Source organism: Pithys albifrons, chromosome 6 (genome assembly GCF_047495875.1).
Source record: "Pithys albifrons albifrons isolate INPA30051 chromosome 6, PitAlb_v1, whole genome shotgun sequence".
NCBI classification, from domain to species: Eukaryota; Metazoa; Chordata; class Aves; order Passeriformes; family Thamnophilidae; genus Pithys; species Pithys albifrons.
This window is the reverse complement of record NC_092463.1, coordinates 29147783-29173035: the sequence shown is the minus strand read 5'-3', so window position 1 is coordinate 29173035 and position 25253 is coordinate 29147783. Positions and strand designations below refer to the sequence as shown.

The window sequence follows — 25253 nt, the reverse complement described above, 5'->3', positions numbered from 1 at the left end:
CAAGTTAATTTCATATGACAAAGCAACAGATAAAGTTAAACTCTCGTTTGCAAACCGTGCGATTGCGTAAAAAGGTATTTTTTAGCTACAGTAAAACACGAATGTTTTCTCTGCTATTCTGTAACGTAGAACTAAGGGAAGGCTGGGGAATGCGGGTGGTTCATTGTGAGACGCTTTCACTGAAGCTTTAGCAGGACACGAACCCGACACTCAGTGAGAACTACACCTCTTGCTTTTGCGGATTCCCTCTCTGCTATAGCCACAGAAATTAATTTGTAGTAGCCTTGGAAGAAGAAAAAAATTAACCCCACCGATTTACTAGTATCGTTTTGTTTATTTCAACATGTATAATGACTTGTGTCCCTTTTCCCTTTTTTTTTTCTTTGACTGGTGTTTCAAAATTAATATATAAGTAAAGTGTAATGTCATCCTCTGCGATATTCTCCTAGAAGAAAATGGAAATTACTTATTTGTTGAAGTTTCCGGAGCTACGGCATGATTTCGCTATTTACGTGCAGTTTATAACTCTATCATAATAAACATTGTTTTCTAAAAACTACGAAACATAACTTTGTGTGCGTGCGCGCCTATGCAAGTGCCCCATCTAAAAAATGGAGAGGAGAAAACACAAAAAGGGGATACATTCCGGAAGAACCCTTTCTTCCTATGTTTTGTCTCTATCAGGAATGTCTGTCTGCAGCCACTTCTCTTTCTTGGTCAAATTATTGTCGAGGCAAAACTACAAACTCCAGGCTTTAGCAAGGCATGGTCCGTGCTAGATGGGAGGGGTACAAATGGGTTCTAACTTGTTGCCAGTCATTTTTGTGTGTTTGTTTGTTTGTGCTGGTGCTTTAAAAGCGAAACAAATCCAGAAACAAAGCGGGGGGGGGGGGGGGAGTGGGGGGGGGAAGAGGGAAGGGGGAGCGGCTGGGGTGGGAGGGAGAAGGAAAACAAGCTCTTATAAAAGGCATATCATATTAAAATAATACATGGACACACCCACTGATATCAAGGGTACGGTATCAGCCCTTCCCCAAGAAACTTATTTATAAGTGGTAGCTGTTATAATCATCCAACAAGCCCCTTGCCATCACACCACACATCCCCTCCCCCCCCTCCCCCCCCCCCCCCCCCCCCCGGCTTCCCTAGAGAAAGAAAGAATGAAAGAAAGAAAACATGGAGACCACGCTGTCCAATATAAAAATTGTTGAGAACAACCTACATAAAAAGGCAGCTTCTGCGAGCTCTACTTGTGCCAGGAGACCAAGGAGCGAGCAGAGTCTGCTTCCCGGGCAGCCTCCTTGGCGCTAGAGCCAGCCCCGTCAACCCGACACCCACTAAGCGCGGGTCCCGCCGCGAGTGAGAACCGTCACCTCGCTCCGGCACGTCCTCACGCCTGAGCTCCGTCGCGGGGAAAGCTAACATCGTCTTTAGGCCGAGACTGCCGAATGTTTTCTCCTAGAAAGGTGTATAGCTGTTTATGGCTTTCCTGCTACATCGGGCACTTTGCTGTGGTTACAAGGGGACCCCGGGTCGGGAAGGAGGGGGAATAGGAGGATAGGGGAGGATGGGACGCTTTTGTAGGCCCTAAAAATCGGATCTGCAGTCGATCTGGCCGAGTCCGAGACCCCGCCGACCCCAGGGTTGCGGTGGAAGCGTGGTGCGGGGAGAGGGCCACGGCGGGACTGAGTGGCACCGAGCGGGCAGAGATGGGCGCGGCGCGGCCAGGTAGGACGAAGAGATGGACGGACGGATGGATGGACATCCTCGGGCACCGGCGCCCCCCCGCGCCAGTATGCCTTTTATGAAGCGCCGGGGTGGAAAGAGTGCTGGGATAGAGACTGTATTCTGTCCTTCTGGGAAAGGGGTGGAAGCTGGGATTGCGGGGGGGAAGGGTATCTTTTCTCTCGAGTCACTGTAAAACTGAAAAACCAGATACATGTGTCATTTGCCAAGGATTGCATCTAGAACAGCCTAAAGAGCTTTAGAACAACACCATGAAAACATTGCAGCAAAGAGTAGCTAGAAGTCTTCTTCCAGTACTACTTGTGTTTTCTTTTGTTTATTACTCCATGTCTTACTTTCCTCCCGTATTTTATTTCGCCATCCTTTAATTCAATATCATAACGCAGACAAAAGCAGGGGCCTAGAATACTTTAACAGTAAACACAGCAGAATAAAATTATGGATTTCAATCTCGAGAACAGAATAAGGTTTTTGACTTGTCCATTTCTCCCTTGCATTTTATTATCGCCTTCTGCATAACTGTGGGGATAATTCTTACAAGATATTTTAATTTTTGTTTGATTCCTAAATTAGGGGGAACTGTCGTTATACGGGGACATCTATTGCCTAGGAAGATGTGACGGCTCTGTCCGCACACTGGTATATAAAATAAAAGCGACATTTAGAATCTAAAAACCCGCACGTCTTAGAGTTGGCAGCGATTATAAAAATATTCTGTTCTGAAAAATTCCAGCGGTAGCAGCTGAACGCAAAAAATCTAGCGGATGCTCTACATTACCTAGATAAGGTTTATGTGGATGGCATTCTACAGCTAGAGGAATGAAAATAAAATATTCAGCTTTTAATTGAGCCGATTTAATTCAGACCTCTCCACCCAGCGTAGCCGCCGTGCGAAATGTATACTCCAATGTTTACTCGGATCTCTTTCTGTCACTATTCTGTCTTGTTTTACGCTTACGACATCAGCAAAGCTTTCTGGACCCTACAGCCATTGTTTCCCATTTCCACGTTCTCCGTTCAATCTCTGCCCGCCCAAGAAACTCCCTAAAGTTCAACAGGAGGGGAACTCTGTGCACTTAGTTTGTTAATGTCATTGTTTTAACGCTACATCTTCCCTAGTTGCGCAGGCTTCTCTAAGGTATACAGTACCCCGCTGGCTGTTCTTTATGGTACAGTGCAGCTTCTCAAAAGATCATCGGATGGAGAAATTTAGCTCTTCTTGAAACATTTAAGTAACCAAGCAATTAGTTCTGAAAGGGGTTGGGGGAGGGAAGACCAGAGAACTAAAAGCGGGGGAGGGGAAGGGGGAGAGACACCACACCAACCAGCCTGAAACCAACAGGGATGAGGATGCATGGGAGGAGAATTTAAAATATTTGTATTTAAAGTGTGCTTGCAAGGTCTTTAGTAGAATATGTGCTGCTCTCCCTAAAGGGGCACCGAGTGCCAATAACCATTAGTCATCCAGTAGAGACCTTTCATTACAGATCTATCTTTAGGGGGAGTTCCTCGGGGTCCCTGAAGGATACATGGCTGCGGATTTCAAACCCGGTCCAGTTCCAGTCACAGTGTGTACCTGCTGCAATAAAAGGTAGAGATACTTACCAGAGTTCCGTGAGTGTGCCGAAAGCCCCAAGGTCTCTGCAGTGCTCCTTTCCTCTGCGGAGTATTATCTTGCATCCGAGGCAGTTCCCAGTCTATATTTGATATTAACAGCCTCCCAAAGACATTTTTTCCAGGGTTTTCAAGCAAATTTCTCGGTGCCACAATGTTATGATGGAAGGATGCTGAAATGACAGGCCTCGTAGACTCTTGTCTTAATCATCGGCTTCTTAATTTAGTTTTAGTGCTGTGGTTTTGTGTGTGTGTGTGTGTGTGTGTGTGTGTGTGTGTGTGTGTGTGTGTGTGTGTGTGTCTCTGCGCTTGTGTGTGCGCAAGAGAAGCCTCTGACAACCTGCAGCTTCCTAATGACTGACGAGGCAGGGCTGCTGCAGCAAAGTAACACTTCCCTGGTGTGAAGACCTCTTACTGGGAAGTTTAGTTCACTACTGTTCTCGCAATCCTAATCGTATAACTTGTAACTAAAACCCATGGAAGGATACAGCATGCTAAATAGACTAACTTCTAATCACTAGAAGCTGTTGAGGATTAACTGGAAGTTGACTAGAGGCGGACACCTAAACTTAAATCTACAAATGCAGATAGAAGTGTGGACCATTGAAAGCTTCTTCCTCTCCCTCTCTGCCTCCATTCATCCATCCATCCACCTTCAGTCCCATTCACCTCTCTTCAAAATGTTTGACTACCTCTTTCTCTTTGTTAGCATGCTTCTCCGTCCCCATTCGCCATGCTTTAGCAGCAGGGTATCAGTGTCTGCTGAGCAGCCCTTACCTTAATTGCCCAGGTAACCTAGACTAAATAAGGCAAGTTTATAGTCAAGTGGGAATAGAATTATATATGCGTACATCGAGGCATTTACTGTAAGGAATGTGATATTACTGATTCTTAAATCAAAGTGTCCCAACTCGTTTCATAGAAGCATGATGCCATCGAAGCATGGTTATTAAATACCCTTTCTTCATGGCTGAAAAAAACCTCATTCATTTCTTAAGCTGTCAGTACATTTTAGCAGCTTAACCCCTTGAAAGAGCCTGAGAGTACAGAGCCACCATATCCATGTGAAGGGGGATTGAAGGCTGGAGCTGGTGTCCGGGAGGGGAGACATGCAGGCACAGTGGGCTATATCCATTGAGTGTACAATGGAGAGGGTATGTTTTTCCTTTGACTTTTAATTTAAAAGTAAAATAAAATTAAAAAAAAAAAAAAAAAGGATAGAAGTGTGCGGTTGAAACACTATCCCTACAAGTTATACCCAAGTGTTGCACGGAGATCGCTGTTGAATGGCCCTTCAGCCAGGACGTTTTAGCTCAGCTATTCACCCCCATCCTGACCCCGGAGCTGGATACTCTCAGCCCATCTCCGCCACTCGGTTCGGCGGATCCGCAGCCCAACAAGTGCGTAGGTGAGGGAGCATCCACACCCTGCAGCAAGCCGGCTCCCTTTTGCACACCCATCTGTGTTTTGCAGGTCTGCGGCCATGTGCCTCCGTTCCAAGTATAAGCTTCTTCTCCAGACATCCCACAAAACCCTCCTTGCTAAAAAATGCTGTTATGACGGACTTAAGATCTTAAGAGAATTCGAGTTTAGCCAGAGCTGAGGGGTCAAACCTGCGGCTCATTGCAGTGTCTCGACGTATAAAGATACCACTGAAGTGAAGCAGAATTGTGGTCGAGTCAGAGCTCCAGGAGGAACTGGCGTTAGAGCAAGACTCACGTACTTCCGAAGTATTCATCTCCAATTTTACAAACGGTGAATTTTCTGCCGAAGCGAAAAACAAAGCAAAATAAAACAATCAAAAAAACCCTACCAAAACAAATTTTAAAAAAGCAAACAAAAACAAACAAACAAAAAAGGGAAACTTGAAATTTAAATTCCAGCAGAAATAATAATTGATGTGGTTTCTCTTACATATCCTTTTCTGTCCTGTAAACAGTGGATTAATCTTCATGGACTTAGAAAGATATGTACTACAGATTGGACAAAACATTTCCTTTTTTGGTAGAACTGTATATCCATGGCATTAAAAAAATATATAAATGTTAAGTTTGTGCGCAGACCTTTATTCTACATCCATGACAAATGACTGAATTTTGAATCTAGAACATCAAATGTTTTTAAAGTGTGCTTCTTTCTCTGTTATCCTTTTGCTCAGAAATGCAAAAAAAAAAAAAAAAGATAAAATTTCTATTTTCTTCCCTCCTATATTTTCATCCCTGATCACAACACAAAGTAAACTCAGCTTTGACCTAAGAAACACCTCCAGGCATTAAATTTTCAACAGGCAATGTCAGTGTTACATTAAACAAGAACTCCTCCAGTTCGCTACAGAGCTGGGATTTGAATAAAACGTTCAATGTTAACAAACAATACACACGTTTGGCACTTTGTGTATTAAACGGATCAAAGCGATTTGATAAGGCACACTACACCATTTGTACAGACCTGATTGAGTTAATATAATATCAGCAAATTTTACAGCGAAATGAATCTGTTTCTTTTCTTTGTGTTTAAAACCAGCACAGATTACAAATTTTAATGATCTGAAAATGTTTGGTATACAAAATCATGCTTATTTCAGTATTAGCAAAAACACAAGAAATTTTTCAACACAAACACCCAGCTGTGTCTATTTTAAAAGCAGTTCAATGACAGCTTGCACTTATGAGCATGCAATCAGCTAATTTCGCTTTTTTTTTCTTCTGTGTTAATCAACACTTTCCTTCCTGCATATCAGAGTACAAATAGTATAGTTACTCCACATCAGTAAATGTTTACGTAACCTGTCCTTTCTCAAGAATCTGGTTACACGGAATCATTACATGCTAGACCGAGTAGGAAAACGCACTGGGCCCAGCCATAATGGGATCCTAGTGCACCATAATGACACATATTAGTTAATGATCATCATAACCATAATAATACGCAGGAAGCTTACCTTTCCTCTTACCCTTTGCCATGGTAGAGTCATTTAATATTCTCCACATCCCACTCTTCTTCAAGAAATCCCATACATTGACTTCAGTGTTGAGAAACGAAATAATTACAAAATGATATGATTAAAAAAAACCAAACTAACCTATACTTCTAAACAAACACACACACACACACACACACACACAAACCAACAGGAAAAGAGTGGTTGTTTTTCATTAACTTCTGTGTGTGTGTGTCAGTAGCAACCTGTTATGAAATTGGTTAAATAAATACAATTGTGGTAAGGTCATTCGAGGTTAATCCAGTGCACAAAGTTCATGCCATTCCCAATTGCAATTGTTTATTACCGGACCATTGTACTTGTTCTCTTTATTTACTCTCTCTTTCTCACACTCGCTCTCGCTTCCTCACACACACAGACATACAAACACGTATATAAAACGTACATCTACATATAACCACGTTCGCTGCACTGAGCTCTAACCTGAATTTCCGCGGGTTGAATTGTTTTAACTGGAGTTGAACTGCATGTATTGTTTTAACGGAGCATCTTTTCCTACAACACAAACGCTAAGTAGCTTTAATGCAGCGCTACGTTTGCCTACAGCTTCGGTGTGAATGCGATCAGCACGCTCTCTGTCCATTACATTTCCCATTCTACTTCCCGAGTGAGAAAGCTGCGCGATGTATTTCGCTTTGTTTCCCGGTTGATTTTGTTTTCCCGTGTTGACAGCCAGAAATTATGTGCTGCGGACGATTAATCCCCAACCGCTTCGTCGCGGCAAACTGTGGCGGTAAGCCCGCGCCTCTACCACCGCGTGTATTGTGGCAAGCGGCCGTGCCAGACCCCTTCTGTGCCGCTCGAGCACCCGGCCCGCTGCCGCCCGCCGTCTCCCTTCCATAGGCAAGACTGAACCCGCAGAACTCAGCCCCCGTGGCCTGACCCACCGGCCGGGCCGGCAGGGAACTGTACTGTATTTCATGGGTTACCAACGTCAGTATTTATTTGGAACGCCGGGTGCGCGGCCTGAGCGGCCCTGGCTGAAGCTTCCTAGGTCGAGCCCGTCGACCCCGCGTGGCTCCGGAGGCCGCGCAGGGGAAGCAGCGCCCGATCGGGAGCGGCGCGGGGCTGAGTGGGGAGCGGAGGGCAGGGAAGCGCGAAGCCCGGCGCCGGCCGCCGGTGACACGGTGGAGAGCGCAGGGCGGGAGAGGGGCCGCTCGTTCCCGAGCCCCCCAACTCACAGTGCGGAGAGCGGCGGGCACGGACCGGGCGGGCCGGAGCAGACCCGTCTTCCCTGGCAGGCCGCGGACAGTGGCGTCCAGCCCCCGGCCGCGGCCGGACCCCGGGCCCACCCCGCCGCCTGCGTCCCCTCCGAATGATTGCTTTGTTTTCTGCCTCGGTAAAATAACAAACAGAAATAACCGGGTCTGGGAAAATAAACTCGCCGAGCGACTTCGGCTAGATCCGCAAAGTAGTACCTCCGCCGCCACCGATGTGCCGTTGCGCCTCACCCACCGGACTCCCACCCCGCCTCCTTCGCCGCTAGAGGAAGGGGCACAGCGGACAGTACAACTTTGGTCGGTCGGAGGAACTAGGGACGCGGGTGGGAGGGCCGGACCCGTGGCACGGGATGTCCGGCGCGCGGGGATTTGTGCCTGCGGCGGCGGGGGGGGGAGGTGGGGCGCGGCGGCGGGGGGCGCTCTCACGGCCGCGGTGATGCGCCCCTGCGCCGGTATCCCTGCGCCGCAGGAGCCGCGGCGGCGGCGGGGGTGGGGCGCGCGGGGCGGGGCGGGGCGGGGCGGTGCGCCGCCATTGGCCGGCGGGCGGGCAGACGCGCGGGCACGCCGCCGGCCCTGATTGGGCGGCCGGTGGGAAAGGTTAAACCAAAAAATGTTTTACAGCCGCGGTGCGTGCCGGCAGCTCTGAAATTAATTGCGGCCGGGGCGGGCTGGAGCGCCCGTCTGCCTCGCTCCGCCGGCCCGCCGCCGCCGCCGCTCCTTCCTGCCTCCCCCTGCGCTGCCGTGCCGGGGGAACCGGGCACCATGAAGTAGATATTTTTGTGTGTTTGTGTGTGTGTTTGTGTGTTGTCGTGTTTGTTTGGTTTTTTTTTTTTTGTGTTTCAGAGGGTTTTTTCCCGTTTTTTATCTTTTTTTTCCCTCCGCTCCGACTCGGCTTGATTTTTCTCTGATCGGTGATTATTATTACTATTATTTTTTTCCCTTCCCGGCGGTTCCTGTCTGTGCTACATGACTTGCCAGCGCTTGAGACTGCGGTCCAACTGCGCTGCCGCCGCCGGTGGTGCCGCCGCCGCCGCCGCCTCGGCCACCGCCTCCGCCGCCGCCCCGCGCGCAGCTCCCTCAGCCGCCGCAACTTTCCCCCTCAGACTAGTGTGTGATGTTGGACATGGGAGATAGGAAGGAAGTGAAAATGCTGCCGAAATCCTCCTTTAGCATAAACAGCCTGGTGCCCGAAGCCGTCCAGAGCGACAACAACCACAGCAGCCACAGCCACCACAACAGCCATCACCCCCATCACCATCACCACCACCACCACCACCACCACCATCCGCCGCCGCAGCAGCCCCAGAGAGCGGCCGCAGCAGAGGAGGAGGACGAGGAGAAGGGGCAGCACCTCCTGCCGCCCCCCGCCGCCACCGCCGCCGGCGCCCTGGACGTGGCCAAGGCGGACATGCTGGCGGGCAAAGGCGAGGCGGGCGCGGCGGCGGCGGCGGAGCTGGAGGAGAAGGAGAAGGCGGCGGAGGAGAAGAAGGGGGCGGCGGAAGGGGCAAAGGACGGGGAGAGCGGGAAGGACGGGGAGAAGAAGAACGGCAAGTATGAGAAGCCACCGTTCAGCTACAACGCGCTCATCATGATGGCTATCCGGCAGAGTCCCGAGAAGCGCCTCACGCTCAACGGCATCTACGAGTTCATCATGAAGAACTTCCCCTACTACCGGGAGAACAAGCAGGGCTGGCAGAACTCCATCCGCCACAACCTCTCCCTTAATAAGTGCTTCGTTAAGGTGCCCCGCCACTACGACGACCCAGGCAAAGGGAACTACTGGATGCTGGACCCCTCCAGCGATGACGTCTTCATTGGAGGTACCACCGGCAAGCTTCGCCGGCGCTCCACCACCTCTCGGGCCAAGCTGGCCTTCAAGCGGGGCGCCCGGCTCACCTCCACCGGACTGACATTCATGGATAGGGCAGGATCCTTGTACTGGCCTATGTCCCCCTTTCTCTCCCTGCACCACCCCCGGGCCAGCAGCACTTTGAGTTACAATGGGACCACGTCCGCCTACCCCAGCCACCCCATGCCATACAGCTCAGTGTTGACTCAAAACTCCTTGGGAAACAACCACTCCTTTTCCACGTCTAATGGGTTAAGTGTTGATAGACTAGTCAATGGAGAGATACCTTATGCCACTCATCACCTCACAGCAGCAGCTCTGGCCGCCTCAGTGCCGTGTGGCTTGTCAGTTCCCTGCTCCGGCACCTATTCCCTAAATCCCTGCTCTGTAAATCTCCTAGCAGGACAGACGAGTTACTTTTTCCCCCATGTTCCTCACCCTTCAATGACTTCTCAAAGCAGCACTTCAATGACGGCCAGGGCAGCCTCCTCCTCCACGTCGCCACAGGCGCCCTCCACTCTCCCCTGTGAGTCCTTAAGACCTTCTTTGCCAAGTTTTACAACGGGACTTTCCGGAGGACTTTCTGATTATTTCACACATCAAAATCAGGGGTCTTCTTCAAACCCTTTAATACATTAACATCCATGGGATCAGACTGTAAGTGAACATTTTACACACATTTGCATTGTAAATGATAATTAAAAGAAAAAAAAGCAAAACAAAAAAGTCCAGGTATTTTTTATTAAGTCCCCCATTTTCTGTACGTTTGTTCAGTCTTTAGGGTTGTTTATTATTCCACCAAGGTGAGGAGCGTCAGCAAGGTGCAATGTGGGGAGATTGCATTGTAGTCTACAAAGTTTGGAAGACAAAATTATAGTAGAATGTGTATCTAAATAGTGACTGCTTCTGCAATTTTTTAATTCAAATATGATAAGTCTATCACTAATGGTGCCCGGTTCTCCATGTTTGCAGTATTATAAGTTTTCATGGATATGTCGGTGGGTGCAGACCTTGAAAGTGAAAAAAAACCCAAAAGAAAGCCAAACCACTAAATTTATGAAAACTATAAAAAACCTTAAAACGTAATTCCTATTTAAGCAGAATTAATATTGAAAAATGCCCAAGAACTACTTTTGGCCTTTTATTATTTTACTATTTTCTTTACCATACTGCTTTTTTGGGGTTCTATTTTTTGTTTGTTTGTTTGTTTACTTTTAGACCAAAGATTGGGTTTTAGAAAATGCACTCAGTGTATGGAGTAATTTTAAAAAACAGCAACATTATTTCAGTTTGCAGCACTGCCCGTTCAAATGAATCAGAAGGGGACAAAATTAATGATTGCCTTCAGTTTGTGTTGTGTATATTTTGATGTATGTGGTCACTAACAGGTCATCTTTATTTTTTTTTCTAAATGTAGTGAAATGTTAATACCTATTGTAATTATAGGTAAACCTTGCAAATATGTAACCTGTGTTGCGCAAAAGCCGCATAAATTTGAGTGATTGTTAATGTCGTCTTAAAATTTCTTGATTGTGATACTGTGGTCATATGCCCGTGTTTGTCACTTACAAAAATGTTTACTATGAACACACAGAAATAAAAAATAGGCTAAATTCATATATACTTGATAGTTTTTTGTCTCTTTTTATTAATCCTAATGTGGCAGAGGCTTTGAAGTTACAGAGAGATCAGAGAGCTGCTTATTAGACAGTCCACCATTTTTCACGTTTCTTTCTTCCTACCCGTCTCCCCCCGCGCCCCCCCCCCCTCCCCCCACTTCCCTGCCATTGTCTTTAACTGCAGTGTTTTCAAATGTAAAGTATCTGGGTATTATTAAACATCATGGCCACTATTATGATGTCCATTTTAGGACAGAACTCTTACCAAGTCTGCTTAAAAATTGTTAGTACAAGGCAGTATGTCTTGCTTAAAAACTGCCTTATGCTGAAGATGCCTAAAATTGCGTAGGCATATATATATACATTCATATACAATTTAAGTATATAAACACATATTCGGAAAAAACCAAGGTGCATTATTATATATGTACAAGTTCTTCCTGCAATCTCTGAAATGCATTCAGAGACCTATTTTCCTGAAAGAAATTAATTTTGTTTCTATGATGAATCGAGATATATTAATAAAGGATGTGCATGTCTGTGTGTATGTATATATATACACGTATTAGCTACCCTATGATCATTTGCTCAAGTTTAGCAAGTTATGATATGTATGTGTATAAAATATAACCCTTATCTTAAAGAAGCATCTTAAAGGAATTATCTAGGCTATATATATTTATATACTTTTGATGCTACAGACCCTTTGGCTTTAGGTACTGTGAAAGTAGCGGTGTTTTTGGGGGGGAGCAGACAGCTCTCTCCTTCGGCCAGGCGGAGGGGACAGGAACCTAGCAGGGTGAGGTGAAGTCGCAGTCCGTGGCAGGGAGGCAGGGGGCCGGGGGTCACGTGACACCCTGCCTTGCATACCGATGTTTAAACGTTTTAGGGGGAAGGAAAAAAAAATTAAACCTGTATGGATGCACTTAAATGTCAAGTTTTGAAACAGCTTTTTTTTCTCTCAGTGCTTGCCGAAGCCCAGTAAGCCACACCAGCGTCTGTAAGAATGCTCAGTTGCCCGGAGAATCAATCCATTAATTTTAAGAGGGCAATGCTGCTAGTAATTTTAAGACGCATTTAATCCTAGAAAGAATTGATTTCTTGATGAGTTTAGGGAAGCCTATGAAAGCCATAACTCTTGAAAATAATTTAAAAACTTGTGCAAAATGTTTAGGAATTAATTGGATCCCGCGGTGAGTCCGCAGAGGACAAGTTGTTCATTTGTTACGGTTGTAGCCTAGAATGGGCTCTGCAGCAGTGCAGTAAGTCGGCGACGGCTCACAATAGGCCCAATGAAAAATAATCTCTAGGTCGGAGATGTTATCGCAAACACTTTAAAGAGCTTATCTTGGAAAGACAGAAAAGAGGAAGAAAAAGAGAAAAAAATACCGGAGGCATAAAAATGCAATAGTAAATCTGAATTCTTGCAAACAGAATATTTGCCTGTTTGAAAGAATAAGGAGAGGTAGGGGAAATCTCCTGAAAATCGATAATATATAAACAGATGCAAGCAGATCTGCAGGAAAGAGAGGAGTGAAAGGTTGCGGATGAGAGATGGGACACCCAGCTCTGCACTGTGTGGGGGAGAAGGAGAGAAATCTCTGATATTCTTGGCTTTCAGTCTCCCTCCTGCAATTCAAAATTAATCATCACTGTGAGAAAACGATTGCTTTGTTTGGGGATGAAGAGGTGATACCATCACTTGGAAGCTCCTACCCTCCCCCATATTCTTCACCGTATTGTATTAAAACAAACGATACAAAAAAACCTAACCCCCAAAACTCCTTTGCAAGAAACCTATCGGAAATAACAAAATGCAAGAGGTGTGATTTAAACTTTTGGAGCCTGGAAACCCCATTCTGTGTACTTGTGCAAATTGAAAGAGTGGCATCAGCTGCAGATTGCAAAGAAAATTATTTATTCTTTACCACTTGCAACTGGTTGTATACTGTAAGACCTCCAATTGCACATACGTAAAATATTATTTAGTTTGCAATGAAGAAAAAAAAAAGTCAGTTTTCACTGTACAGAAAGGTGGAAAAAGATAAGTCAGGTCGGAGGAAAGCACAATCTCGCCATGTCGGAGTTTGAGGTTGGCTAACAAGCATTAATTAGATAAGAGTGATGCACAATAATTCCTGAAAAGGGTAGCCCTGATGTTCGTCTCTCCAGACTTAGATTAAGCAAGCACTCAGTTCTAGCGCTCTCCTTTAGGCTCGGTGTAGCAAACTACTCCTTGAGCAGTTCAGGTACCACAGATTTTTCCCTCTTTCTCTTACACGTGGCACAGGGGTGGTTGCTGAGCTGTTAATTTATTCACGTTGCCATAAACATATTGCCAGTAAAGAGATTTTTTTTTTTAAAGGAAAAAATGAAGCCAAATCCAAACCAAAATAAAACAAATAAACCGTTAAAGTTGTAATGGATTGTAGCAGTACCGCTAAGGCCCCAAATATGTCTTTACCTTTGCTTGGTCCCCAGCCAGATAAACCCTTTTGTTCCCTGAGGATGTCTCCTAGGTTAATCTTTGCACAGATTCGTTCAGTACTGAATGTGAGGTGGTGGGGGGGGTTTGTGGGTTTTTTGTTTGTTTGTTTTGTTTGAGGGAAGGTTTGTTGCTTTTTTTGTTTTGTTTGGCTTTTTGGTTGGTTAGGGATTTTTTTAGAATACAGTATTTCTGTTATCTGATACTTGTTTCCGCGCTGGTTTATATGTGAAATTCTCACGCTAAGCTTTAGGGATCTTTTTTTTTTTCTTATGCACATTTCTAGAATGATGAGGTGTCTTAGCGTCGCTTCCTTAGCGTTTCCTAATTTAGAGTGTTTACGGGGGACGGGCGGTCTTTATGGAATTAAGGAGCTATTGTTATATTCCTAGTTGATGTTTGAGGTGATTAACTTTGCTCGCATAGATCGTAGGAGAAGAAATTTGCTCATCAAGAAACATCCAATTACGGCTATAAGATTGCTTTCGCAAATATGTTTGAGGCATAATTAACAGTAACTCAAATTCTCAGCGCGATATTTGGCCTAACAATTTTTGCCGTATTTTAGCATTTTTCTTTTGTTACAGTAAAATAACATCCGTTATGTGGAACGTATTCTTACGAAAAGGCTTCAAAGAAAGTGAATAAAAATATAATTTGCCTTAAATGGCACAAAACTAATGTTTGGGGGAGTGATAATTTTTTTAATCCGGTACTTGAAAAAAATAGTTTAACCGGGACGTCATTTTGCTCTTTATAACTTCTTCTGTTGATTATTAAGATTTATGTCAGAAATCATGATTCAGGTACACACCCCCTCACCACTTGTATTAATATGAGGTCTCAATCACCACGTATTCACTATTCACTCAAGCAAAACTCCCACTGAACTCCGTTTACGTTGTGACTGAACCATATCAGTTTTGCTTAAGAAAGAACGTTGATCAAGACTCGTTGTTTTATTAGTTACTATGTTCTTTAATTGTTCATATTTTCCCTTAGGATGGGAAACAAACAAACAAACAAAAAGTCTGCCTGTAGATAATCATGGCTATTGCACTTGTGTGATTGCGAATAATATACCCACCCAAGAAAGTATATGCGCATACATACTACACGAATAAAAATTCAACGCTTGGCAATAAATATGTATATATATATATATACACACACAACCCTGCAGAGGTGTCTATCCATTGCAGTAGTGTGTAATAGCTTCTCCGCAGTTCTGCGCAATGAAATGTTCTTGTTTTAAATACCCTCCCTCCCCGCCCCGTGCTGAAGGTGCCTGGATAAATGGGTCAAAAAGTGGTGGAGAACTGGGTTAGAAAGAGGTGAAGGTGAAGATCAATAGAGGCTTTAGGGCTGGCTGTGTCTGTTTTGCTGGGTTTGTGTGACTGTGCCCAGAGGGCGGAGTTCCTGCACATTCCTACCTCACCGGAGAACCTGCCCTCAACTCCACTGCAGCTACTCCAGAGAGATGGGACCCTCCAGAAGAAACCTGTCCAGCAATCCCAGCAAGCCTTCCCGCCAGAAGGGTAGGTGCACTTCAAGAAAACCTTCCCTACCTCTTCTCCCCATAGACAGATCCATGTGATATGAATGGAGATGACAGACTTCTCTCTAAACGTACTGTTTCTCTGTGCCCCCCGATAAGCAGATCTCCCGTGCAACTGAAGCACTGTTTCAAAGCACCAGTAAGACCAAAACTGAGTGTGCCTAATGTCACGATTTTCTCTCTTTTTTTTTTTTTTTGGTCGTGTTGGCTTTTTCTTGCTTTCTTTTTCTCTTTATTTTCTTTTTCTTTTGTTTGTTTGTTTGTTTTTGGTCTCTTCCTCAAAGTGTTTCCTCTCCTGGCCTCCTCCTTTCCCCTCGGGTTCTTTCGTTTTAGTCGGTAAATTACTAGTTTCTTCGCCGGTTTAACTGTTGTTATGGTTAATCTGCAGATATTTTAGCTTGCTTCATTGACGTGCTCTTTGTTTGCTTCTTTGCCATTAATATCAGAGGAAGTCACACGGGTGCAATGTTGTGTTTGTCTTTTTAAGATCTCGGGAGAAACTGCCTCTACCTGCAAGAAAGGCGCACGATGGCACTTGGGGATAGGAGTCCTCCTCTGGCACCGGGTGAGTGCGGATTTTACTCCTCTTTTACCATCAGGAATCAAGTAACTACACGCGCAATTTTTGTCCACTGGTACCAGGACGGGTTGCCGCAGATCCCTAACCGTGCTCTGCCTTTTTTTTCTTCTGTCACAGAGCAGAAATATTACGAGGCTAGGCAAAATTCTCCGCCACTAGTCATTCTGGGAGGAAATTGGGTCCTTTATCCATCTCTGCTATATGAAAGACGATTTTAGTATGACGAGTATAGGAGATTCCTTAAAGGATTATTTCTAAAATAATTGAGCCTATAATTTGCGGAAAAGCTACAGGCTTCCCCTACCTTTCAGGATTATGTAGGGTGCCTAAATTTCCAAGAAAGTGACTAAATGCCAAAAATTTTGGGACATCGAGGAGATCGATCAAGAGCCGTACATCTAAAACTGAGCTGGGTTTTGCTCTTAGTGCTCCAGCGGAGAAAATGTGCCCTTACAACCTATCGCGGGCAACGTTCATATTCATGGAAGAGCTCCAGGCACTCTCCCTTTGTCTTCCCACTCCCCAAATTCCTTGACTGCGTTCTGTATACGTGGAGATTTACGTGCCGCAAGCCGAAATCTCGGAGTAGGGGCGGAAGTTTAAACGACTGATACAACTAGTGTGCTCAGCGTACTCATCCTTGCGGGTGGGGGCAGGTGCGCGGATGCGTGGGCAGGATCCGGGACGGGGCCTTCCGTGGACCGACTTGTTCTTGTTTTGCTGTCCCGACGTGGCGCTGGGGAAGAGCTACCACACGTGTCCCACTCGGTGTCCCACTCCTGCCATTTTTGACCTCATGAAAATGATTAACTTTTTTAATATACAGCAAGTTGAGTTTTCCGTGACGCTGTGCGTGGAACAACTTCGCGCTGGGGGCAGCGGTACCGAGCGCCTGTCTCCTTCACATGGCAGGAACCGGCACCGCTGCACAGGGACGGCACGCTCGCACGCGCACAGCACACGCCGGCGGTGACTTCTGACAGATCCGCCGGCGTGTTGTGTGCCCGGCGCAAACCTGTCCGGGGAAGGCCCGTGGGTCCCTCAGGGCACGAGTGGAGCTCCCCCTACCCTGCGCTGCGGACAGCAGAACCCACACTCCCGTACCTCCGAGACGGCAGGGTCCGGCGCTGCCAGACGCTCTCCGCTTCCTGCCCCGCGTGAGGCCGCCGTGCCTGGACACGCGTGTCCGCGGGGCGAGGCGGGGGCCTGGCGCGGCGGCGGCGCTGCGCGTCCCGCGGGCTGGGGGCGCTCTTGCCCCGCGAGAGAGCCGCCCCGCCGGGCCACGGGACCGGCCGCACTGCGCCCGGCCGCTTTGGGGTGTTCGCCAGGGGCCTCTGGCACGCCCGGCAACACCCCCTCGTCGTTAAAACGGTCGTTTGCAGGCGGCGGGCGTTCGTACTCGTAGAGCATGAATCCGTGTCGCTTTCTTCCCTTCAAAAAGGAGGAAAACTTTGAAGTATCCTCCATGCAGACTTAGCTTTGTGTTCTCCTAGCCACTGAGAGACAGAGATTGCCCTAGGGAACGGCATTTAAAGTCCACTTCCCAAGAACTGGTCCAGGATGCCGGATCCGATCCAGGAACGGGATCGCTAAACATATCTCTCGCTCCACTGGGGCAAAACGAACCAGCGAAAACTTGAAAAACAGAAATAAAGTAAATCGAAATGCCAAAATAAATAACTAACTAAAGCAACTACTAGTAACCTCCCCTCCTCCCCCTCTTCAATACCGTGTAACAGAATATAGTATCAGGCTAGCGAATTACAGTTAAAGAGAGAGGATTTGCTGCTCTCAATCTGGGAAATAAATGCAAAGTCCATTTCAAAGAATTATCTCTAGGTAGTCCTCCAAGTGTATTTGCGGTTATCCGTGATTTGAGAGGAAAGACTAAACGAGAGGGAGTCTGAGAAAAGCCTCCATTGTCATCCTACCCTAAGGTGAGTAAAGCACCCCTGTAAAGTTAGCTGCCAAGAACTGCTTAACCTAAGCCCGGGAGGTGAAACCTCTCCTAGCCCGGAGCAGCCTAGCCAGGGAATCTGAATTTCGAATTACAAAGGCCACACGAAGCTTGGGCTCTGCAGCAGTTTTTTGACGGTTTTGGTTGTTTGGTTTTGTGTGTGTGTGTGTGTGTGTTTGGTTTTTTGTTTTTGTTTGTTTGTTTGGGGTTTTTTGTGTTCCCCCCCCCCCCCCCCGCGATGGTGAGTTCAGAGCGCTTTACAAATGATTTCACAGGGGCATATTTCACAGGGAGGTAGGAACACGTGAAAGGAGCCCTTCCCCTTTGGGGTTCTACCGGCAGCTCTTCCTCAGCAGTGGAGGAGGAACGGGGTTTGCAGTGGCCGGCCCGCAGGGAAGACTTCGCCAAGCTCCCAAGTAACTTGGCGGCCCTCCAAGCTAAGTGTTAAGCCCGCAGCGTTGTGGAAGGAAGAGAACCACTCAACATTGACCCCCATCCCCAAACCCCCACTTTACCTCTGATTTTATTCAGAATTTATCTGATGGCAAGTATTTAGTATTAGGTAATCTGCTGAATTAATCATATCCAAGAGGAGACACGTATCTGCCAAAAAATCTCGCTGAAGCCTGGCTGTAGACTAAAAAAAAAAAGAGGAATTTTTTCTCAGTCTTAGAAGACAGCTTATATTTTTTCTTATGAAAAATAAGCATAACCTCATTGTGAAACATAACGTCCACAAAGGATGCAATACTTTTGCAAATTAAATACTGGTAATATTCACTGGTTACCAAATTGTTCTTTTGAAGCAAAAATCTTTGTGATGCTATACTCGAAGGTGCGTTTCCCTTCCTATTTTGCTCCTTGCACATTCAAACACTTTCTCATTCCCATACCAGTATATTTCCAAATGGGGATGATGGCACCAATTAGACTTTTCACTAGACTCCAAACGAAACAAAGCTGGGGCACATTATTAGAGTGTCTATGGGGAAATACAGTTAAGTGCATCACATAATCATCTATATATTTCGTGCTATGGTTCATAGGTAACTTTAAAACATGCTAGTGGTAAGTAAATCTCGTTAGGTTTCTGAGCGGCACTTCTGATGGCTAGTGCATCCAGAGAACTTTAGATGCAGTCTAGATTTTGTACCACACTCACAGTGGTACAAAATGGCAGGGGTACTTTTATTAGCATATAGTATACATACACTCATACGGGTCTATGACAAAACAGATGAGAATGAGGCACATAAAAATGGCGTTGTTTTATCAATGAACTTTCCCCCCTATATATATGTATCTATTCCTGTATATATACACTTTTGTATATAAATGTATGCATTTCCCCGATCTTTTCTGACTGTAAAGGTGTCCTCTAGCATTCATCAGAAGAGGCAGCTCTGCATGTTCCTTTTTTGTCTTGCTTGTTTGTTCTGTTTGAGCCAAGTTGTTAGTTTTACTGGGAAGCATAAGTTGCCTTTAGTTATGTCATGACTGTAATTTGCATTTAGGTGGAAGGGTAAGACTTATTAGCTCTACTTTTATTACTAAATTAATAAAAGTTAAAGTACTAATAATTAAATACAGATCTCTGATTGCAGGTTGGAACAGCAAAATCGATTGTCTCTTCATCAATAAGACAAGTGTTGAGTAGCTTGCTATTGATTAGCATGTTTATTTATGCAGATCTTTAGGCATTTTCTTACATATTTCAGGTTCTTTGTCTGCTAATTATTTTACCAGATTGGTTTGAAAGAAAGAGCTTAGACTGGGAAACAAACTTGACAGATCCATTCTTAGCTAACCTGATAGTGGATTATTGCAATCCAGTAAGTTTAACAAATTACTTATACGTGCTTGCCTTTCGAGCAATTAGGAAACCGTTTCAGATTAAAATCTCTTGTTGCATTCGGGGTCGATTCATTTAAATAAAGGGGTATTATGTTTAGATATTTTCCAAATAAAAAATGAGTTTCTGGATCCGCAGAGGCTGAACAGGAGTTGCTGTGTGCTTCGTCTTCCGGGCCCTTGGCTTTCTTTGTACGTGTAAAACACCTTCCCAGTAACAGAGTGGCCTCTGGGCTTTCTTCATAGATGGAATGTAATCTCCGTAGATGGATGTAATCTGAATATCACAATCAGGAATCAATATATTAAAAGAAAAAAAGCCTACCAAACAAAGCAAAACCGAGGGATCACCATCCAAATATCAGAATGTTCAAAGCAGGCGATATTTTAAGTTGCTTTTTTGTTTAGTGATTTAATCGGACCAGAAGGAATTGCCACAGTCTCTCTGCTAAAAGGCCCGGTTTTCAGCCATCCCCTCCCAGGACCTCAGAAGGCTGACATTTTGATCTATTTTATTCCACTCGACTCTCGCATTTTCTTTCGCAACCGTTTCGCAGAGGGCTCTGCTTTATCAATATTTTCCTCTCTCCGCTTCGACTCTGCTGACAGACGAGTCGGCAGAGGGAAGAGAGTTCGAGACCAGGAAAACGGACAGGGGACGCTGTGAGAGCCAGATGCGGAGAGGGAAGGCCCTGTCCCCACGGCCCACGTCGGCCCACGCTGGCCCACGCCGGCCGCGCTGCCCTGCGGGAGGCAGCCCCCGCCGCCCTGCCTGCCGCTGGCCCAGGGAGTGACGCCGCGGCAGCCTGCGCCACAGGGTGGGAAGCGGGAACAGGACCCGCGCGCGGTGCTGAGCAAGTGTTGAGCTTTTCCTTGGTTGTCTTCCTCGTCTTTTGCTTGCGGCAAATTTTGTCGGGGAGAAGGGAGAACTTTTTCTTCTCCTTCTTTTACTCCAGGAACTGCTGCTTTACAGCCTGTAGAGATAAGACGGCCTCGCATCAGATGATCACAGAGATAAGTAATCTCTCCCCTTGGTCAGTGGTATAGTTGACCGTATGCTCTTGAATCTTAGAGCGCTAAGTCTTTCCTGTGAATGAACGAGAAAACACTCGACAGGTCGTGAATAATCGTTTTAATGAGTGTGTAAAAGCGTGCGACGGGGTGCACGGAGCTGTCGGGTTAAACAAACAACTTGTACCCTGACGAAATCCGATTGTTAAAGTGCAAAGTGGTGTCAGTCCAATTTCCATCCCAGTTCTAAAAACCACAGATCTAAGTCGCGGGAGTCCAATTTTCCCCATTAAGAAAAATAACAATATTTTCTGAACGTAAACGCGATCGTCCCCTAATGTTAGCCTTCGGCAAAAAAAGACCAGTTGCATTTCCCAGAGGTATCCAAGTTATTTTTACTTTTCTTATCGACAATAATTAAAAAATATGTATCTGACATTTCTCTAGGTATTATCATATCAATGTGGTAAATATTGTCCTTTTTTGTGTGTCCGTCGCCCCTCTCTCTGTATTTTTTTTCACAGATCACTGGAGGCAAACATCGAATTAATTGGATCTCAATGACTGAGGTTGGTAACTTTGTATTGAACTAAGGTTATCTCTGTCATAGTGTCCCGGTGTTTACAAGACATTTTAGGAGTTTCTAGTAAAGGTAAATCCTGAAAACATATATGATAAAATTAAAAGAGAGTTGAAATATTGTATGCTCCAAATCCAAGTTATATTACTCCAGTGCAGGGATATAACACTCTGTGGGTCTGTAATAATCTATCCAGAGACTATAAAGTAAGGAGAAAATTAAAATTTTGAAAGTTGTGGTTTTGTTGTTTTTTTTTTTTTTGTTTTGTTTCGTGTTTTTTTTTTAAAGCCTAACATCAGAATAGCCAGGTCTGTTTCCTGTACAACTAGAGGACCTTGCACTATTTTGAAAAAGCAAACTCCACTCTTTTAAGTCCATTGATTATTTTCTTAAGGTTAGTAATGATGCATATTCCTACTGTTTATTGTTGCTAAAGACTTTCATACGGATTACAGATCTGGCTTTTTCTATTAAGAGTCATTTTCAGATGTGTCCTCCCTTTCTTTGAAAATGGCGGTTTGAGCAAAGTGAGGCGAGACAGGGCAACCTCAATTGAAAATCAATGCTTTTCAAAGTTTCTCCACTCTTCCGATTAATACTTGATTTTTCAAAAATAATATGACACTGGAAAATGAAAGGCATGGCAAGATGTATTGCATAGATTATAGTTATAATGGGGACCCAATGCAATGATACAAGTGTGAAATTTACTTTTAGTACGTGTGGATGTCAAATCTGGCCATTGATGAACCAAATAAGAATGTCCATATGGCTTTGATATTAAGCCGATCTCCAGCGTTCATAGCACTTGAATTAGATACAGAGCGGTTTGTTTGTTTGTTTTTTCCCACCGAGACAAGTTTTTGTTGTGCTTTAGAAAGGATGTAGGCATTGAGAATGGATATCAGCGCATTTTGTGTCCCCAAGCATGGGAGAATCACTTTGCAAACCTTCCTCCGAAACCAGTGCTAGAAAGGAAAGAGTGAGAGAAGAAAGGAAAGAGGTGAAGAAGGAAAAAAAAAGATAACTCAGCCCCACTGGATTTGGTAGCAGATCTATAACTAATGATCCATACGATCATATAACAGTATTTAACAGGCATCTGACGAATGCTCTAGGCATTTTCAAACAAGGCTTTGTTCAAACTATGTGACTTGTAACATGTCGTTGCCCGTCCCACTCTGAACGCTGGAGACTGTCAAACCCGAAATGTTCCAAGTGTTTTCCTTAACTCCCTGTATGAGAAAAGAAGAGACGTAGGCTCAGCCCCACGGAGGAAGGAGAGAGGAGAATGAAAGACAAAGCGCAAAGACATGTGCCTCCCGAGCACAACAGGACAGAAGCCTGCATCCTGGGAGCTAGAAAACATTTTTCATCCCAGTGAAGGACTATTGCCCTCCTCCTGCAACTGCAATTTCCTTTGCAACAAGAACGTGCGTTAAATGGGCATGGTGGATAGTACAGATCTATGAGTTTCCTGCTGTAGTTCTGTTAATAAATAAAATTCTAAATGTTTAAAACACTCTATCTGTCACATTCACAAGATAGGTACTGTAAATTCCTGTTGAAATATACAAACAGAGATCCAAGAGGTTGCCTCTGTTTTTGTATCTCTCACACACAAGAAATGCACTATCAAAACATTAATTATATTTGAAAGGGAGCAGATTATTTGTTTGAGAAAGAATTACATTCTTGAATTTATATTCCACACAGACCTCTCCTCCTGTCTGCTGAGAGGGTTGAACTGTAAATCTGTCTCAAATTATTTACCCCTAAAATGTAGGTAGGTGTGTCACATTAGAGTAGTAGCGAGATGGGAGATAATCTGTAGGTGCTTTTAGACACCTCTGTGGGATGGATCGTTAGGAAATGTCGAAATGAACATAAAATCTAACATGTGAAGAACATACACACTTATTCTTTGACAATGAAAATACAAACATACATAGACACGCAGAGTTGAGCCTAGTTAGCTATTAAACACTGTGACTCACTGGAGTTTGGGTTTGCAGTTCCTTTTTTGTTTATTTGTTGGTGTGGTTTTGTAGGTTTTTTTGGTTGGTTGGTTTTTGTGTTTTGTTGTGGAGGTGTTTTGTTTTTGTTGGTTTTTTTTTTAATGCTTTCATGTACATCTTGCAGTAACCGAGAGTTGAAAAGCTACTATGCCGTGTGACGAGTTATCAAGAAAGTCATGAACCATCTCTTAAAGGTTGCACCTTCTTTTCTGCTTTTAGAAACACTAATAAAAGAGTTAAACAGATGTCCTCATACCTTTACCTTTCTTCTGAGAAAAATGGTGATCTAGTGGGGTTTTATTTTAGGAGCTTTTGAGAAACCAGTACTCGATGCCTCCTTTGCCACCTCTCCGCTAACCAGACGTTAAGCATTTCCTAACCTTCCTTCAGATGCCATTAGCTATCTCAGCAGCATAGTTCTCCAGCACTGCAAGTATTTTAGCGGGGACTGATGTGAACAGCCCCGTCAGAAAGATGTCTGTTTCTGTCGTGTTATGCTTGGGGAAATTAGTCACCTGGGAGCCAGGGAAGCTGTGTTAGCACCAAGGTCCTGCAGCGGCGGGCCCCTTTTCTCTGTTCCTGTATTTCTTGAGCCCTGGGAAACCCAAGCCATGGGGCCTGAAGGGCGGTCGCAGGGAGCACGGGTAGGTGGGGGTGGGCGGACTTTTCTGCCTGTGGCTGTGCCTGGGATGTGCTCTCTCCCTGATTAGGTATCTGTGGAGGAAGAAAGTGACGTGATGAGAAAAGCCTGACAACCAAAGTGGGAACTGTCCGGGAGAAGGATCCCTGATGAATGAGGTCTGCGAAGTCCAGATGCAAAAGCAGCGCAGGACAGTGTGTTGGCACTAATACCCGTTTTTGTTCGCTGGAACCAAAAAGAAAAATGGGGTGGTGAAGGTGGGGTTAGGGAGGGGGGACCATGGGGAGTGGGGCGGTGGGGATTTGGAGGGAGAAATCGGAGAAGTTAGTGGCTGTCTGGAGTGTTAACACGAGTCCATCGTGTCCTCGGGAGCAGGAGAGGCTGCACTGTCAAAACGAGCTAGAGTGCTGACGAGAGGCAGAGGAGCCATCGGAGCGCTCCGAGATGCCGCTGTGAAATCAGCATGCCAGCCGACTCGAGGGACAGTACTTCATAAAATAATGGGTACCGAAATCTCCCAGCAGGTGTCCGAGGTTGTCAGGATCTTCAATAATGGCTGAACAATCGTAGGGAACAAAATATGCCCCGTGACAGAGGATAGGATGTGGAAGGAGGGTGTGAAGTGGGAGAGACAGGACGACAGAGACTAAACCCCACTAAAATTGCAAACATTATTTCACTCCTTTGGTCACTTTGTGCGGCTCTGGAACTTCTTCCTCGGGCTCGTCGGAAAAGGCTGTAGTAGAAGAGCCTGTAACTTCTTGCAATATTTTTGACCATGCACTGTATATAATGCCAATAAACGCTTTAAACGCGTCTTACTAGCCACTAGCAGATTCTCCATCCCCTCAAGCCCGGCCTAAACGAGATCTGGTCCGGCTCGGGACTACTGGGTCACTCTCTACCTTAGGGTGCTCTTGATGCTCTGGGAAAATATAACTGGATGGTCCGGGGTCTCTTGCCTTGACCTCTGGGATTTTTTTCCTCGGAAGAGCCAGTCTTAGCTTTCAAGGGATCGTAGAAGCAAGGTCTTGTTTCATGTCAGCGGGTTCAGGATTTTAGGATTTTGAGTTTAGCAGCTGGAGAAAATCCTGCCTGATTTTTTTCCCGACTTAGGGTCTTCCTACCAGGACAGGGACTGCCAGCTCTCCCAGGGACGAATTCCCTGGTGTGTAGCATAGCCCATATCGCTCACCCTTTCAGTAAATGCCAGCAGATGGATGTAATTAAACCTCGGCAGTGTTCCATAGCCGGACACCGATCCAGGGTGTAAAAGGGCTGGGAGTTATGCCGTGCCTACGTTCACCTCCCACAGCTGTAACAGGGAGAAGGAACTAAAAATGGATACTCCCAACTTCTCCGTCTGACGGCAACAAGGGGAGCACGGCAGGACCTCAAGGGCTCATGAGAGAAAAAGCCAGAACAAAAGAAAGAAAGAAAAAGAAAGAAAAAAGAAAGACAAAAGAAAGAAAGAAAGAGAAAGAAAGAAAAGAAAGAGAAAGAAAGAAAGAAAGAAAGAAAGAA

General features: G+C 45.4%; 2 protein-coding genes and 1 long non-coding RNA gene across 6 annotated transcripts; 2 read left to right on the top strand and 1 right to left on the bottom strand.

The window, feature by feature from the left end:
* Positions 1 to 1149: 1149 nt before the first annotated feature.
* On the bottom strand, positions 1150 to 8345 carry LOC139673544 (dapper homolog 3-like). Its single transcript, XM_071559301.1, has 4 exons — positions 8238 to 8345; positions 6785 to 8154; positions 6302 to 6382; positions 1150 to 5124 (listed from the first exon to the last, which is right to left on the bottom strand). The coding sequence occupies exons 1-2, from the start codon at positions 8343 to 8345 to the stop codon at positions 7303 to 7305; spliced, it is 960 nt and encodes a 319-aa protein (XP_071415402.1). The 3' UTR covers positions 1150 to 5124; positions 6302 to 6382; positions 6785 to 7302.
* Positions 8173 to 11049, top strand: FOXG1 (forkhead box G1). Its single transcript, XM_071558011.1, has 2 exons — positions 8173 to 8348; positions 8560 to 11049. Exon 2 carries the CDS (start codon positions 8696 to 8698, stop codon positions 10067 to 10069), a length of 1374 nt encoding a protein of 457 aa, XP_071414112.1. The 5' UTR covers positions 8173 to 8348; positions 8560 to 8695; the 3' UTR covers positions 10070 to 11049.
* A 3776-nt stretch (positions 11050 to 14825) lies between these two features.
* Positions 14826 to 24546, top strand: LOC139673061 (uncharacterized). 4 transcript variants are annotated; one of them, XR_011698040.1, is made up of 6 exons: positions 14827 to 15072; positions 15580 to 15657; positions 20437 to 21060; positions 23214 to 23283; positions 23396 to 23518; positions 23800 to 24546. It is a non-coding gene; the product is annotated as an uncharacterized lncRNA (long non-coding RNA). The 4 variants fall into 4 exon arrangements; XR_011698042.1 differs by lacking the exon at positions 23396 to 23518 and adding an exon at positions 15195 to 15231; XR_011698041.1 differs by lacking the exon at positions 23396 to 23518 and having other exon boundaries at positions 14826 to 15072; positions 21016 to 21060.
* Positions 24547 to 25253: the final 707 nt, after the last annotated feature.